The following is a 15,484-nucleotide window of genomic DNA, read 5'->3' on the forward strand; positions in this document are numbered from 1 at the left end:
TCGTTCCAACACCCTTCCCACCTCACTCCTCCGTATCCACTCCTGGGAGTGGTTACTTGAGGCGGTCGGAGCGGAAGGAGTCTTCCACGGCGGGGTCGGTCAGCATGAGGTCCCCGTCCAGCATGCCCAGCCCCTCAAGGGCCAGGGGGTCCATCCTGAGGGGGTCGTCCAGAGCAAAGGAGTCCATCTCAAACCCTGGCACGTGGACAGGGCGCTGGCGATCTCCTTGGAAAGGCCCAACGAACTGTCTCCTGGTGAAGAAAGAAAAAAAGGGCAAGTAATACATAATAATAAATGTTGCCATTTAGCAGACGCTTTTATCCAAAGGACTTTCAGTCATGAGTGCATACGTTTTCGAATGGGTGGCCCAAGCGGGAACCAAATCACAACCCTTTACATTGTAAGTGCCATACTCTACAACTGAGCCACTCAGGGTTAGTGTTAGTTGTAGTTATAATTATGTCCTTGGAAAGCATTCCTCTCCTACAGGCGAGTAATAGCCGAAGTGGTAGCCCAGATCTCACCTGGAGGATGATGTTAGGGACGTGTGGCATCCCTCTCCCCCAAAGTTCTGGTTGTTAAGGTGCTGCCTATCCCCTGAGTCGTGGAGCTCCAGGAAGCCATGGTTGGGGTGTAGGATTCCTCCTGGCCTTTCCACCACTCCCACAGCCCAAGCCACCGTGGTTGAACGACAGGCTGTCTCCCGGAGTCTCCATGTTGAACTGAGACGGGGACAAAACACCAAACGTGAATTCAGGCAGACAAATACAGTACAACAGAACTCCGCAATGAAGCAGAGGTACAGTAGTCAATACAAATGAGCCTGAGAAAAAATAAAGTGTCTGCAGAAAATGGTATACCTTGCTGGTTCTGTCTGGAGGCGATCTGCAGGCCCAGGTAGGGATCATCCAACAGAGAGTTTAACAGTAATGTGTCCTACAACACAAAACACAGGTACTTTAGTGTAAAGACAGAACAACACGTCATACCAAGTTATGTTGAATGGCATCACCTACAACATGACTGTAGCAGTGAAGTGGAGCTTCATTGATGCGACATCCTACAGGCCAATTTCACTGTGGTCCCAATGTCACCGCCCTTCAGCACACTAAGACAGTCAGCTCTCTGGACTGCTATTAATAGAAACATTCAACAACAGAGCCCAGGATTCATTTCACCTCACTTGGCCATGACATCAGCGTTCCCTCTCAAGTTTCACACACCGCATTCTGCAGCTAAAAAAATTGTGCGCATGTTCAATGTCAGAAGGATGTTGTGAAACAATCTCCAGTGGCAAGTTATGGAACCAAGTTGAGACTTGAGTGAGCATTGGACATGTATTGAGAAGCTATACAGGTCCAGGAAATGTGAAGCATCATGTAGGAAATTATTGAGCCACAGTTATAACAAGACGGCCTCTTGAATAGCCTAAGTTCTGTTTTGAATACAGTACCAGTCAAAAGTTTGGACACACCTACTCATTCAAGGGTTTTTCTATATTTTTTTACTATTTCTGCATTGTAGATAATAGTAAAGACATCAAAACTATGAAATAACACATATGGAATCATGTAGTAACTAAATAAAGTGTTGAACAAATCAAAATATATTTTATATTTGAGATTCTTCAAAGTAGCCACTCTTTGCCTTGATGACAGCTTTGTATTCTTTCAACCAGCTTCATGAGGTAGTCAACCTGGAATGCTTTTCCAACAGTCTGGAAGGAGTTCCCACATATGCTGAGCACTTGTTGGCTGCTTTTCCTTCACTCTGTGGTCCAACTCATTCCAAACCATCTCAATTGGGTTGGGTGATTGTGGAGGCCAGGTCATCTGATGTAGCACTCCATCACTCTCCTTCTTGGTCAAATAGCCCTTACACAGCCTGGAGGTGTGTTGGGTCATTGTCCTGTTGAAAAACAAATGATAGTCCCACTAAGCCCGAGCTGACAAGGTAAAAATCTGTCGTTCTGCCAGAGCAAGGCAGTTAACCCACTGTTCCCCAGGCACCGAAGAAGTAGATGTCGATTATGGCAGCCTCCCACACCTCTCTGATTCAGAGGGGTTGGGTTAAATGCGTTAGACACATTTCAGTTGAATACATTCAGTTGTACAACTGACTAGGTATCCCCCTTTCCCTAAGCGCAAACCAGATCCGATGGCATATTGCTGCAGAATGCTGTGGTAGCCATGCTGGTTAAGTGTGCCTTGAAGCAACCCCACACCATCACACCTCCATACTTCACGGTGGGAACCACACATGCAGAGATCATCCGTTCACCTACTCTGCGTCTCACAATGAGACATCAGACCAAAGGACAGATTTCCACCGGTCTAATGTCCATTGCTCGTGTTTCTTGGCCCAAGCAAGTCTCTTCTTATTGGTGTCCTTTACTAGTTGTTTCTTTGCAGAAATTTGACCATGAAGGCCTGATTCACGCAGGCTCCTCTTTACAGTTGATGCTGAGATGTGTCTGTTACTTTAACTCTGTGAGGTGCAATCTGAGGTGCAGTTAATTGCCGATTTCTGAGGTGCAGTTAACTCTAATGAACTTATCCTCTGCAGCAGAGGTAACTCTGGGTCGTCCTTTCCTGTGGCAGTCCTCATGAGAGCCAGTTTCATCATAGCGATTGATGGTTTTTGCTACTGCACTTCAAGAAACTTTCAAAGTTCTTGAAATGTTCTGGATTGACTGAACTTCATGTATTAAAGTAATGATGGACTGTCGTTTCTCTTTGCTTATTTGAGCTGTTCTTGCCATAATATGGACTTGGTCTTTTACCAAATAGGGCTATCTTCTTTATACCACCCCTACCTTGTCAACACAACTGATTGGCTCAAACGCATTAAGGAAATAAATTCCACAAATTAACTTTTAACAAATTGAAATGCATTCCAGGTGACTACCTCATGAAGCTAGTTGAGAGAATGCCGAGAGTGTGTAAAGCTGTAATCAAGGCAAAGAGCGGCTACTTTGAAGATTCTCAAATGTAAAATATATTTTGATTTGTTTAACACTTTTTTGGTTACTACTTGATTCCATGTGTGTTATTTCATGGTTTTGATGTATTCACTATTATTCTACAATGTAGAAAACATAAAAAATAAAGAAAAACCCTGGAATGAGTAGGTCTCCAAACTTTTGACTGGTACTGTATATCCCATAACAGCAGAGTAATGTGTCAAGTGTAATGAGATGATATTATACTATTTGATACTTGAGGATGTCACACACTAAGAGGCTGAACAGTGATCAATTTGCATGGCCAAATTTATAAATAAATGAACTGATTACACAAATATACAATACAAAATAGTGAGCTAATTCTAGCTAGATGACAGAGTAAACTCTTTAAAAAATATGTCCTGGTGTGCCCAGAAGCCATCAGGCTGTCACTGGTTATGGTCTTGATAATAGCTGTACAGATGATTACATCATCCGGATCATTCTATTGACCTCAGTTTCTATCACAACCAACGTTTACAACATTGCGCTTGCTTTAAAACACCATGCGTTTACAAAGACATCAAGCCAAGGTGGCAGTCATGCCCCTCTGCCCCAGAGAGGTGAGGTAGGTTAACCGTGACAGACCGATAGTAGGAGGACATAGAGGAAATTGTGGCTTTATTGGGCCAATTGGCGGCAGTGTGTTGTGTGTATGGGCTGGCACTGACTCCACTCACGTTGTAGAGGCCCAGGTCTGTGGCCAGAGAGTGGCTGATGTGTTGCAGCTGGGGCAGACTTCCCTGCTGCCTTTGCTGCTCCATCTGCTGCTGTTGGTCTTGCTGGTCCTGTTGTTGCTGCTGCTGCTGCTGCTGCTGCTGTTGTTGATGTTGTGTAGACTGCGGGTCTTGCGTTTGCAGGCACTGAGAGTTCTGGCCCTGCTCACCCTGCTTCTCAATTTTGACCGACACCCTATGCTGCTGCTGCAGGTGCTGCATCTGGGCATTGCGCAGGTTCTGCAGGTGCAGCTGCTGGAGGGCCTGCTGAGACTGGGAACATTGCTGCTGGTGCAGCTCGTGTTGCAAATGCAGCTGATGGTGTTGGTGTTGATGCTGTTGTTGATTTTGTTGTTGCAGTACCACGGACGACTGGGAGAGCTGTTGTCCTACCTGAGAGGCCTGCTGGGGCTGATGGGATGCTGGAGGACCTGGCTGATGAAGCTGCTGCTGGCTAAAGGGGTAGGGAGGGAGCCTCTGGTCCATGGGGAGTTTGCTGGTGTCCAGAGGGACACCCTGGGAGGAGATAAACACATTGATTGGAAATGGAATACAAAACTCAATTGGCATGCAGGTCGGCCAATGTTATGGTGCCGTGTAGGCTTGGGCGGTTTACAGTATAAACTATATATACACCAGGGTATTTTGAAATACTCATGGTATGATTTCAATACCGTCAAAATAATTGGGCAATTTTTCTCAGCAATTTGAATATATATATATATATATATTTTTTAATACCTACAGTCAACTTGTGCACTAGGTTAATAGATAAAGCAGCATTAACTACCCTTGCATGCTGACGAAAATGGCAGTTTAGTTAACCAACAGTATTTCAATCTACTCGATTCATCATAATTAGGAGTACAGCGCCATCTCCCAATCCTGGATTGATGTACGTTTTCCGAGCCATATCTCGCGCCGGCTCTGTGGTGTCCACATTCTAGCATAGCACAGTTCCAACCAGAAAGAGAAGTAATTAACGTCTAGTCAGGTTCTTTTGTCTAACTAAGTGGCTAGCTTGCAAGATCAATCTTCTTGGTTACAGCAGAGACAAATCCCCTCCTGGATCAAGATCCCTGACGTCTACTATTTGTTTTGTGTGTGCAGCAGAGGAACGGTATGAACATCTGGATACCGCCCAACCCCAGGGCAGTGCTTATTCTGGCCTGTGATTAAATCATGGTAAAAGGAGAATGTAGGTAGACATTACCTGTGTTATGGAGGACAAGTTAGGAGAGATGGTGGGGGAGAACTGTTTGGAGTGGTGCCGGCGAGACTCCCCTCCCATGGGTAGGATCAGAGGGGAGAGCTGAGCTCGTCTCCGTGGCAACGTGCTGAGAGGCGACTGCCCCTGGCTAGTTAGCTGCGAATAAGAGGAGCACGAGCCGGACCCTCCCACCCCGCTACTGTAACTAGGGTTACTGGATGCGGTGTGGAGGGACTGGCCACTCAGGGAGGAGTTGCTGAGGGAGGAGTGCAGGGATTGGTTGCTCAGGGAAGACTGGAGGGAGGGGGAGGAGCTAAGGGAGGACTGCAGGGAAGGGTTGCTAAGTGACGAGTGCAAGGAGGTGGAGCTGAGGGAGTTGGGGAAGGAGTGGCTGCTGAGAGATGATTGGATGTTGGGGTTGCTTAGCGAGGACTGCAGGGAGGGGTTACTGAGAGTGCCCTGAAGAGATGCCAGGAGACCTGTTCAAATAAACAAGACCGATAAACAGATTTGAATATAGAGCTACATAAAATAATACACACACATTGAGTCCTGGTGTGAAAAGTTGTGGTAATGCGTACATAAAAGACTGAACAAAAATATAAACGCAACATGTAAACATGTATTGGTCCCATGTTTCATGAGCTGAAATAAAAGATCACAGAAATGTCCCATATGCACAAAAAGCTTATCTCTCAAATTTGCACACAAATTTGTTTGCCATTGAAAAGGAGTGGAACAAAATAGTACAGGCCACAATCAAGAGCCTGATCAACTCTATGCGAAGGAGATGTGGGAAATGGAGGTCACACCGGATACTGACTGGGTTCTGTTCCACGCCCCTACCTTTCTTTAAGGTACTTTATCTGTGAGGAACAGAAGCATATCTGTATTCCCAGTCATGTGAAATCCATTGATTAGGAATTTATTTCAATTGACTGGTTTCCTTACATTTCAAATAACTAAAATCTTTGAAATTGTTGCATGTGGCGTTTATATTTTTATTCAGTGTAGAAGACTACAAACATCTCAAATTCAATGAAAATGTATTGCAACATTTCATCGTTTTAACATTTAATATGACAAACTGCAAACACAGTTTGTCTCCTGGCGATCATATCAGGAGGTACAATGCTAGCTCAGTCCCCTGAAGAGGCCCTGAGCTGCAGGGTGCACCTCAAGAGTCAAACTAGGTTTCCTTTCATCATCTCCTATCCTTAATTTGCACTGATGTGAAAGAACTAGAATAATACCAGCAAATATCTGGTAAGCATTCACCATACTGTTTTCTCAAGAGATGAGATGAGAAGAGCAAGCCACCTCAGACTATTGACATGCACCCTAGGCCTTGCCTCTAGACTGAAGTTAACATTTCCTGTGTGTGGTCGGCCAAATCACCTCAACACAGATAAGGTCAGTAGGGCCATATAAAATCTGTTAAATTTCTTGCCTGATTGCGGTTAGTTATTTTTACACAAATTCCGTTGAGTTTTACAGGTCTCTGTTTACCCCGGTTTCTTTCAGGCTTTCACTCTCCAAATGACACTTGAAATGAAAAACAACTAAATGGGATTTTAAGTCCACAACAATGCTTAAACCACATTAGGAGACCACTTTTGAGGTCTGGGAATTGTTTTTGAAATTTCGATTTTTGGGTGTAGTTACCCTTTAATTTGATTGCACACCTAGCAAGAGGCTGTTCAGCTGTGTTTTTGTTATGATAGTTTGCAAAACAAACACCCACTGGCCTGATGCAAATAATCATGATATCATTCTGCCAGGTAGGCATAGGCTTTGTTGTTAACATTTAATTTAGAAGGTTTTTGGGAAAGCCTTTCCATCTACCAGAATACTTTTTTCATTAGCATCAACGCTAATAGCTACACAAAGTGGTAACTGCGCACACCGCACATACACAGATGGGGGAATTCTCATTGCCTCTTCAGAAAGTTGCAGGAAATACAAATCACTGATGCATTCTGTTCATGTCTTATGATAAACCTGGGCTAATTAATAAATGTTCAATACATTTAGTTGACTCCCTACTAAGATCTATAAAAAAAATGTACATTGTTGAATTCCGCTTTGTCTGGATTCTCTGATTCTGTCCGCGTTCTCTGCATCAGGGATTTTATAGGGCCCTAGGACAGCTACTTTTTCAGAATGCACAGCCCTGCACTTTACCTCCATTTTCTAAATACATCTTACCCACCTAAATGAATATTGGCCTGTCTCCCTCTTGCACCAACACCCACTAGCTTCCTCCGTTTGAGTCACAACTTAGACATTTTAACTAGTGTGACGGAAAGGGTTGTATTGTTCCTAGCATGCCTGCATGAGCGCACACACTAACATACACTCAAGAGAGAAGTGCTGAAGATCAACATGGCACACACACACACTCCCTCAGCCTCTGTCCCACAGTCCCTCCCTGTACCTGGCGAGTGGCGGAAGGCGTTGCTGGCATTGATGCCCAGCTGGGTCAGGGTGGAGGCCAGGTTGCCCGTGCTGCTGCCCCCACTCAGGGACGAAGGGTAGCCCGGCTCGTCTGGGTCCAGCGGGGTGGGCAGCGGCGACGGGAAGTGCAGGCTGGAGAGGTCGGGCAGGGAGCCCCCCGTGTTCAGGGCTGAGGGAGCATGGGGGGTGCTGGACTGCTGGTCAGGGGAGGGGAAGATACTGGAGGACGAGATGGAGAAACTATTTAGAAAGACAAGAGAAACCACAGTGGTGTCTCACATTCGTCAAGAATTAGACACTGGGGCGTGTGTGATTTCCAGACAGGATGACCTCAGCGTCCCAGAGCTAAACTGATCCACACCCAACAGCAGCCTCCAGACACACGCAGAGAGAGAGAGAGAGAGAGAGAACGACAGAGAGAAAAAGGACAGAATAGACCGAGAGGGGAGAAAGTGAGCGAGAGAATAAATTACAGAGGAGAGAGAACGAGAAAAAAAGAAAGAAATGGAGAGATAGAGAGCAAGTGAATGAGGAATAAATAAAGAATGTCCACTACACACACGTTCCAATCTAAACCCCAGCTATGAGAGAAAGATAAAATAATGCGCAACGAAAGTCATGACGAAGAAGAGGAGGATAGACAGAGGATGAAAACGGAGGAAGATATTTCAAATGGATGTTTCAATGGAAAACAAATGGAGATTGAGCTTGAGGCTTTTACATCAACAGAAAGTGTTCAACAGAAAATCAGCCATGCATTCATATGTCATACCTGAGGGCACACGCTAGCCATAGTACAATACTATGTCTCCTATCAGACTCCCCTCAATATATTGCTGCTTCACATTAAATTAAACAAATTACCTTAATGTAAGCAGCAACAACAAATTCCATTAGTTCTAAATGAATGCACAACATCGCAGGTTTTTAATAACTGTGTGTCTGCACTGAAACAAATTACAGTAGATAATGAATTGTGTGAAAACCTCTAGAGCCACAGACATTTTCACATAAGTTATTCTGTCCTGTGAGAAAAGCTGTAGAAATGACTTGGATGTGTTTTAGAAGGATTTACTTACTTGATACCGGGAACTTCACAGGACTTGGGTCGAGAAGACAGCAGGGGCAACTTCTTGGTGTCCCAGGGCTTGAGCAGTTCGCCCTGATCCAGAATGTTGTCCTCAATGGGGGGAACTGGGTACGGAAACACTGTGGATGACAAACAACATGATCACAAATCAAAGTCTCCTAGTCATAAGCATTTCTTTCCATTGTCAAGATTATTTGTGGTGTGTTTAAAGTAGGACCGAATTGTTAGTGTACAGCGAGTGTGACTGTTAGACTCACTTCTTCTCCCCTCTCCTTCACTCTGACCTAGAGGAGCACAGAGAGATACAAGTCAGAGTACTGAGGCAAACTGAGAATGGGCTTAAGGCACAATCACACTTAAACAATTATAACAATATGGTAATTTAGCAGACACTTATCTCAGTGGGAAACCCTCAACTCCCACTCCGATGTGTTAACTAAACACATATGCTGTTGGTTTAGTCTTTAGTGAGTCCTCACCAGTGAGTCTGCCCTGAAGGGTGAGTGTGTGTCCAGCGTTGAAGGGGTCTCCTGCAGGGGGGTTCATCACACTGGTGTGGAGGGCAGAGTCTGAGTTGGTCCTGCATAGACAAAAAGCATTAGGAGAGGAGAAAGATATATCCAGGAGGTCTCTTTCCATTGCCACATCAACCCACATACACATTCACCAAACAGGAACCAACTACTCAAGTCAATCCATGACTCATTAGAAAAGTCCTCCGGTAACCACATCATGACAATCACCACCTTACTTTTGCTTCTGCTCAGCCACAAACTAACTCCATCCATGATATATTGGAACTCAGTCTTAAATATCAATTCATTCAATATAAAAAGGAAAAACTCATTCAATATACAAGCTCTTGGAAGATCTTTGAATGGTCATATCTTGCACTGGCACAATCGTCTGTTAATGTCTGCCCCAGGACAGTGAGTTGATGCCCTATGTTGAGGGGGAGAAGAGAAGATAGATGGAGAGGGTGGGATTCACCTGTTGAGTGCCATGGTGGGGAGGCGAAACAACTGGCTTTTGTCTCCTGGGAAGTTGCCCGAACAGTTCCTTTTGTGATCAACAACAAAAATGGCCGTTATTTCTCCAGAGAAGGATTAAAAGAGAGAAAAAAAAGAGGGTGAAGGCTTGGGACGAACGGCTAGCATAAGAGACGCAGAGATAGAGGGAGGAAGAGAGGGATACTGACAATCTACAGAACACATGGCCCATCCATAGATGCTTTTTTGGGATACAGAGAATATTGAGTGAATTGAGTGCATTTGTGGGTGTGTGTTACTGCATGCTCATGTGCACAAATATATGCATTCACAAGAGTGAGCTTGCGCTCATGCGTGTGTGCTCATGTGCTTCTGTAAGACTGGCTATTATGAAAGAGGTTCTTAAATTCTCTGCTAAACCGGGGTCTCGCAGCGATCGGTTCAAGTCAGTTGAATTTACGAAGATGTTTATCAGTGTTTCCAGCCCCAGTGCTGATCTGGAAAGAATCGGACAGACGTGTGCCAAATCCACCACAAACAAACTTCAGGAGCAGCTCCCTCCATTCACCTGATTGATGGAGGCTATTTCCCAAAGCGCAGCATCCAAGCGAGCAGGGATGAGAAACGCTGGTTTAGAGCGGCCTTCATTTCATTCATGCATCAACGCTGCTTTATAAGTCATCTCGACAGGACTTTATTTTTTCAGACAATAAGATAAACAATGGAACTGTTGGGAGGTGTGTAAGAGTCGTATAATTTCATGTCAAAGCCAGTTTCCCTTTCTCAAAGAGTTTGTCCTTTTCCATTTAGCAGAGAAAGAAAGAAAAGAAAAAAAGAAAAAAAGAGGACTGGCAAGAAGGAAAAGAGGTGGGAGTTTCTTTCCAAAACTTGAAGAAAAAAAGAGTGTAAGTGTATTCGGATGCCAGAAAAAAGGGAGGAAAGTGAAGAAAATAAAACTAAAAGTTCTGAAAAGCAACTAAATTCAAGGCTATGAAGGAAAGCTAAAATCAGGCGTCTTGTTAGTCAGTCCCAATCGCGTTAGCATGCATTGTTACCGTGAGACCAAGCTATAATGCTGCAGAGAAAAACTACTAAGCAAAATACATAAAAAATAAAACAGGCTCCCTGAGGACACCCATGTCTCTGCAGATTGGGGTCCACTCCAGATCATTACCTTCTCCAACTGGTGTCCGGAGGCGGGGACAGATAGGCTGAGTTGTACGGAGAGCTGTCCACCTGAGGAGCACACAAGTCAAGGCAACAACTAAATTGTTACACTTTTTACTCTTCTCATCCACAATCAGAGATTAACAACCAGGGATTTGGTCAGTAATATAATATATCAGGGTTATGGTCAATAATATATCATCAAAGCAGTCCTTTGCCTAAGTAGAGCAAAACTCTGGATTAGCTCCTAGATTGTGCAACAAGGTCTGACGATGTTCTGGTCTCAGATGTATTGTGAAGGATACTTGTTTCCTGTAGGGGCGCACTGGGGAGATGAAGCGTCTGTCCCTCTGGACCCGCTCTACCAGGCCGTGGTGCCGTGTGGAGCGACTGGAGTCCAGGTTAGAGTGGAACAAACCCTAAGATGATGGAAATAAGTAGGAGAAGAGAGAAACATAAAGGGAAAGAGGATAAAGAGGGGTGCAAGAGAAGAGGGAGAGACGCCATGGTGTTTATATTGGTGTCAAGTGATTGTATGGATAGATTTTTAGGCTATATATTAAATGTGGACCCACACGCACACACTGAGGATAAAAAAAGGTGAACCTCTCTCACCTGAAAGTCGCCTGGGTTCCTGCCGATCTGATTAACGTTGGGTAGGGAGCCCCCATAGTACGGGCCCTGGGTTCTAGCCAGACGCACTTTCTGAGCCTGGATCTGGAGACCAAAGAGGAGATGAAGATTTTATGAATACCTAATGTCTTTTGTAAGACAAACTGCAATACTTGTGCCCTTGACATACTTCACTGCTGGATTGCTGCATAGCCTACACAGAGACAGAAGCCACATCAGTGGATTGAGATAATCAAGTGGGTAACAAGATCCTCAAGAGTTTGTTGTAGTGTGCTTTATCACCTGCAAAGCTGTGGTTGTCCTACGTCACGATAGAATGTTTGAAATGAGCTGGCCCGTTCTTTTAGTAAGACACTATCTGGCCATTTTCATTAATGACAGCCAAACATCTTGGTGTCTTTTCAGACCTTGTTCTTTTGAGTAAAAGCTTGACATTTTATAAAATGTGCTGTCCTGCCTCTGACATCTTTCATGCAGTCTCTCAACCTTTAAAACAGATGGCAGTGAGTTCATCATTGTAAAAAATAAAAATTAAGGACAATCATTCACAGGGAAAACCACAAGTATTGAGGAAAAGCTGTTAAATTATTATTTCTAAGAAAAATAAGAACTTTGAAAACAGTCACAAAGCAACAATATCCCCACCAGCATATTGGATATCGCTAATAACACCCAGGAGTTGCCTAATACATTCCAAGTAGGACAAAACATTTCCAGTGAGGTGACAGTGAGAAAATACTGCTTTGTGTACCTCCCAAATGTGATATTGGCAGTGTAAAATATTATGACAGCAGAAGAATGAGACAAGGTCTTCATAGGACATAAGATTAAATCTGCCCTTACAAAAGTTCCCTTCTAAAATGGATTCATATGAACCACTACTGTTCCAGCATACAGATAAGATAGGCCGACTGTGTCATATTTTACAAACCCATCTAAAAATGTCCAAAAGCCTTAAAGCTTGAATCCTTAATTGTGAAACTGCGATATTACAACAACAAAGAAGTTACCACAGTTTCTTTCCCCTCTGACATCATTGCACGAGCGATAGAACAGCAGAATATGTGATACAATTTTTACTATGATGGGTGACGCTCCTCACCTTTGCTTCGTCAACAAAATAAAAGCAATAACAACGGCCATGGGGCGGAAGGTAGCGCTGTTTCCCCTAGTGCGGATTGACAATATGAATTCTCCAGACATATACAGGTTGTACAACCAAACTAATTCATAAATACAATGAATGAATGGAAGTCGGTAAATCCATGGTAACGGATTTACACACTCAGATTTTTCACTTTAAAATGTATACAAATCAAATTTATTTATATAGCCCTTCTTACATCAGCTGATGTCACAAAGTGCTGTACAGAAACCCAGCCTAAAACCCCAAACAGCAAGCAATGCAGGTGTAGAAGCACCGTGGCTAGGAAAAACTCCCTAGAAAGGCCAAAACCTAGGAAGAAACCTAGAGAGGAACCAGGCTATGAGCTATACCAAACAAAAAACATTGATTTATAAGTTTAACAACCCATAGAACTCTATTCACAAGTACTACTTTTAACAATTTCCACTGAACATTTTACAAAAGCACATTTACAGGATCGGGGTCCTAAGTCTGAAAACAAATAAAACTGAGTGAGAATTTACCATAATTCTGTTACAAAACTTTGACCCTGTAGTTTTTCCAGTAAAATGATTTTTTATTTACTATGTAAATTGTTCAAAGTAGTCATTGTGCATCGAATTGTATGGTTTGTTCAACTTTGAAATCAATGTTTTTTGTTTGGCATACATTTTAAAGTGAAGTATCAGCCTAATTCTGCATTACTCTACTCCATAGTTTGTGCCTTCTCTCTCGCACACAGCACATCAGTTTCACAGCTTGCTCCGTCTCCATTTACCGGTAACCACATGCCTGCCTTGCTATTAGGCTGATTGGACCACCCTGACAAAAAGTATATTAGATGGGGAGGTTGTAAAGGACAGGACTCAAAGGAATTCCCAGAAACTACAGTGGTTGAGATGGCAAAGGGGAATTACCATGAATGAAGAAAGTGGGGTGCTATGAGGGGTTTGGATGAGTCAGTGTAAGACTTGAGCCCTTGAATGTGCTGCCCAACAATGCAATTTAGGAGGGTGAGTCGTAACTGAATTTGACTTGCCCGCTCTTCTCTATTCCTCCCACCCAGTCTGCATCACATTCACCTCAAAATGTATAGGATATTCATAGAGGTGGGGAATTCTGGCCATTATCATGTTTCTAAAATATTGAATGTTCCAAAAAATATGTTGAATTCATGAATAACCAAATTAATAATTAGTATCTGTTTGAAAAGCAGTTCAAACTTTATTCACTTCAAATTGAAAGATCCTTAGAATGAAATTTGGGGTGTATGTGCAACGGAAACACGTTAAAGAATCAAACTTACACAAACAGAGCAAACTATTAAAAACGGGGAGGGACCTACCTGAATTTGTCCAATAAACTAGTTTTCGTTGAACAAAAATGTATGTTTGGAGTAAACGGTTAACGTTGCTAAACGTTTTGGAACAGAATCGGTGTACTTACTACAGCAGTGGAGTTCCTATAAACACACAATTTTGTGAATGTTAAACTCAGTGGAAAAATAATGGAGTGGGTTTCAGTTATGCCAAGAGATTGCAATCTGTTCTGCTGTGGTGGTTGACAGCAACCACTATGTGCCACTTCACTTGATGCACCGCCTGTCTGACCAACTAGCTAACTAAGCACTGAAAAACTAACGTTAAGCCAAAACATGGCTGGTAACTAACGTTATCAACCAGTCACACAGTTCAGCAGGTTTGAAAATGTATTAAAACTGTTAGTTACAATATATCGTTAACATTAGCTTGCTAAGTAGTTAGCGAGCTAACGTTAACGTAACGAACTAGTTAACATTAGCTACTGAATTTGAAATACTACTTAGCCACATATGGCTAACTCAGGGCTAGCTAACTCGTTTATTTACGCTAACTTTAGTTAACTAGCTAGCTGGTTCGCATTACACTTTTGACAAGTTAGATAAGATAGCAATCAACATCGTAGTTAGCTAGTTAACGGTAGGTAGGTGAAATAACTAGAAGACATTCAAACTCCAACAGATAAAAGGCAAATCGTGGATAACGTTCATTCTTGGCTAGAGTTAGCGCGCTAAATTTATATTGGTTTATCATTTTCGTATTTTTTGTTTACCCTCTTGACAAGCCCCGGGCCTGTACTTACTCCAGCTTTCCTCTCCTGCCTCCCCCTCCGACTTACCCTGGTAGAGGTGATGTCCATCATAACCTCCTGAAAAGCRGCAGTCTCTTCAGCCTGACGTTGGGTATGTAGAGCTATTTTCTCGCTAAATTTTCGAGGGTTTGATGCCCCGGACCCAACACCCGAACTGGGTCCTGCTCCGGGTCCACAACCGCCTACATCCGTAGCAGACATCTTTGCCGAACGACTTCACGCAGTGGGATGATCTGACTTGGTCGTCACTAACGTTAGTTACTGTAGCCACAAAGTGATACGGGCTGCCTATTTCTACAATGTATCTTCTTAAAATGTGATTTTAAACCTAACATTAACACAGTAAACCTTAAGTGAAGACCAAAAAGCTATTTTTGTTTTCATGAATTTGTACGACAAATAATTTTGACTTTGTAGCTGTGGTAACTAGCTAGTCGAAACCATCTGACTTGGTGGGGGGAGGAGAAAGTGAGCGCCCAAGCCAATCTGGGGCATGTAGTTTATTTTATTTTTTATGCAAGGCTAGGTCAACACAGAAATTACAGTACTGTGTAATGGATATTTTGGATATTGATTAAAAAACGTTAAATTGTTCCAAAATACAACTATTGTATTGGTTGATTTTCTCAAAATAAAAAGGCTGCATATTAACCTGATTATTCAGTAGTAAAATACACTGCCAGACTGGTTGTCTGATCACTATCATACTCATCACTAATCCTATCGCTCTCCAGGTGAAAAATAAATAGAAAACATGTTCAATTATTTCAGATTACTTTTAATCAGTAAACCAGGTACAGATAAACAAGTGCTGATATAAAAGTGAACATAAAAACAAGAGCAGCCATTTCAATTATTCAAACTCAAGTTTTACAAGAGAATAGAGGACGAATTCAAAGCTCTCACCACATGGCAGTGAAATAAGGGCCTATATTTAGATCTCAATGTAAGGCTCTGACAAA

At 43.0% G+C, this 15,484-nt stretch overlaps 2 protein-coding genes across 2 annotated transcripts in view; both read right to left on the reverse strand.

Moving 5' to 3' along the window:
- LOC111965006 (DNA-directed RNA polymerase III subunit RPC7-like) overlaps positions 1–15,484 on the reverse strand; it is a 737,315-nt gene that overhangs the window by 543,482 nt on the left and 178,349 nt on the right. The gene's annotated exons all lie outside the window — the stretch shown is intronic.
- Positions 53–14,898, reverse strand: LOC111965020 (CREB-regulated transcription coactivator 2-like). Its single transcript, XM_023988960.2, is given in 17 exon segments — positions 53–207; positions 210–251; position 391; positions 525–547; positions 550–638; positions 640–761; positions 3,799–4,236; positions 4,934–5,409; positions 7,368–7,606; positions 8,467–8,596; positions 8,735–8,761; positions 8,957–9,057; positions 9,468–9,536; positions 10,641–10,702; positions 10,939–11,052; positions 11,249–11,350; positions 14,550–14,898. Coding segments are annotated over 17 exon segments (2,364 nt in total). The 5' UTR covers positions 14,724–14,898.

Source organism: Salvelinus sp. IW2-2015, linkage group LG6.1, assembly GCF_002910315.2.
Source record: "Salvelinus sp. IW2-2015 linkage group LG6.1, ASM291031v2, whole genome shotgun sequence".
Classification (NCBI taxonomy): domain Eukaryota; kingdom Metazoa; phylum Chordata; class Actinopteri; order Salmoniformes; family Salmonidae; genus Salvelinus; species Salvelinus sp. IW2-2015.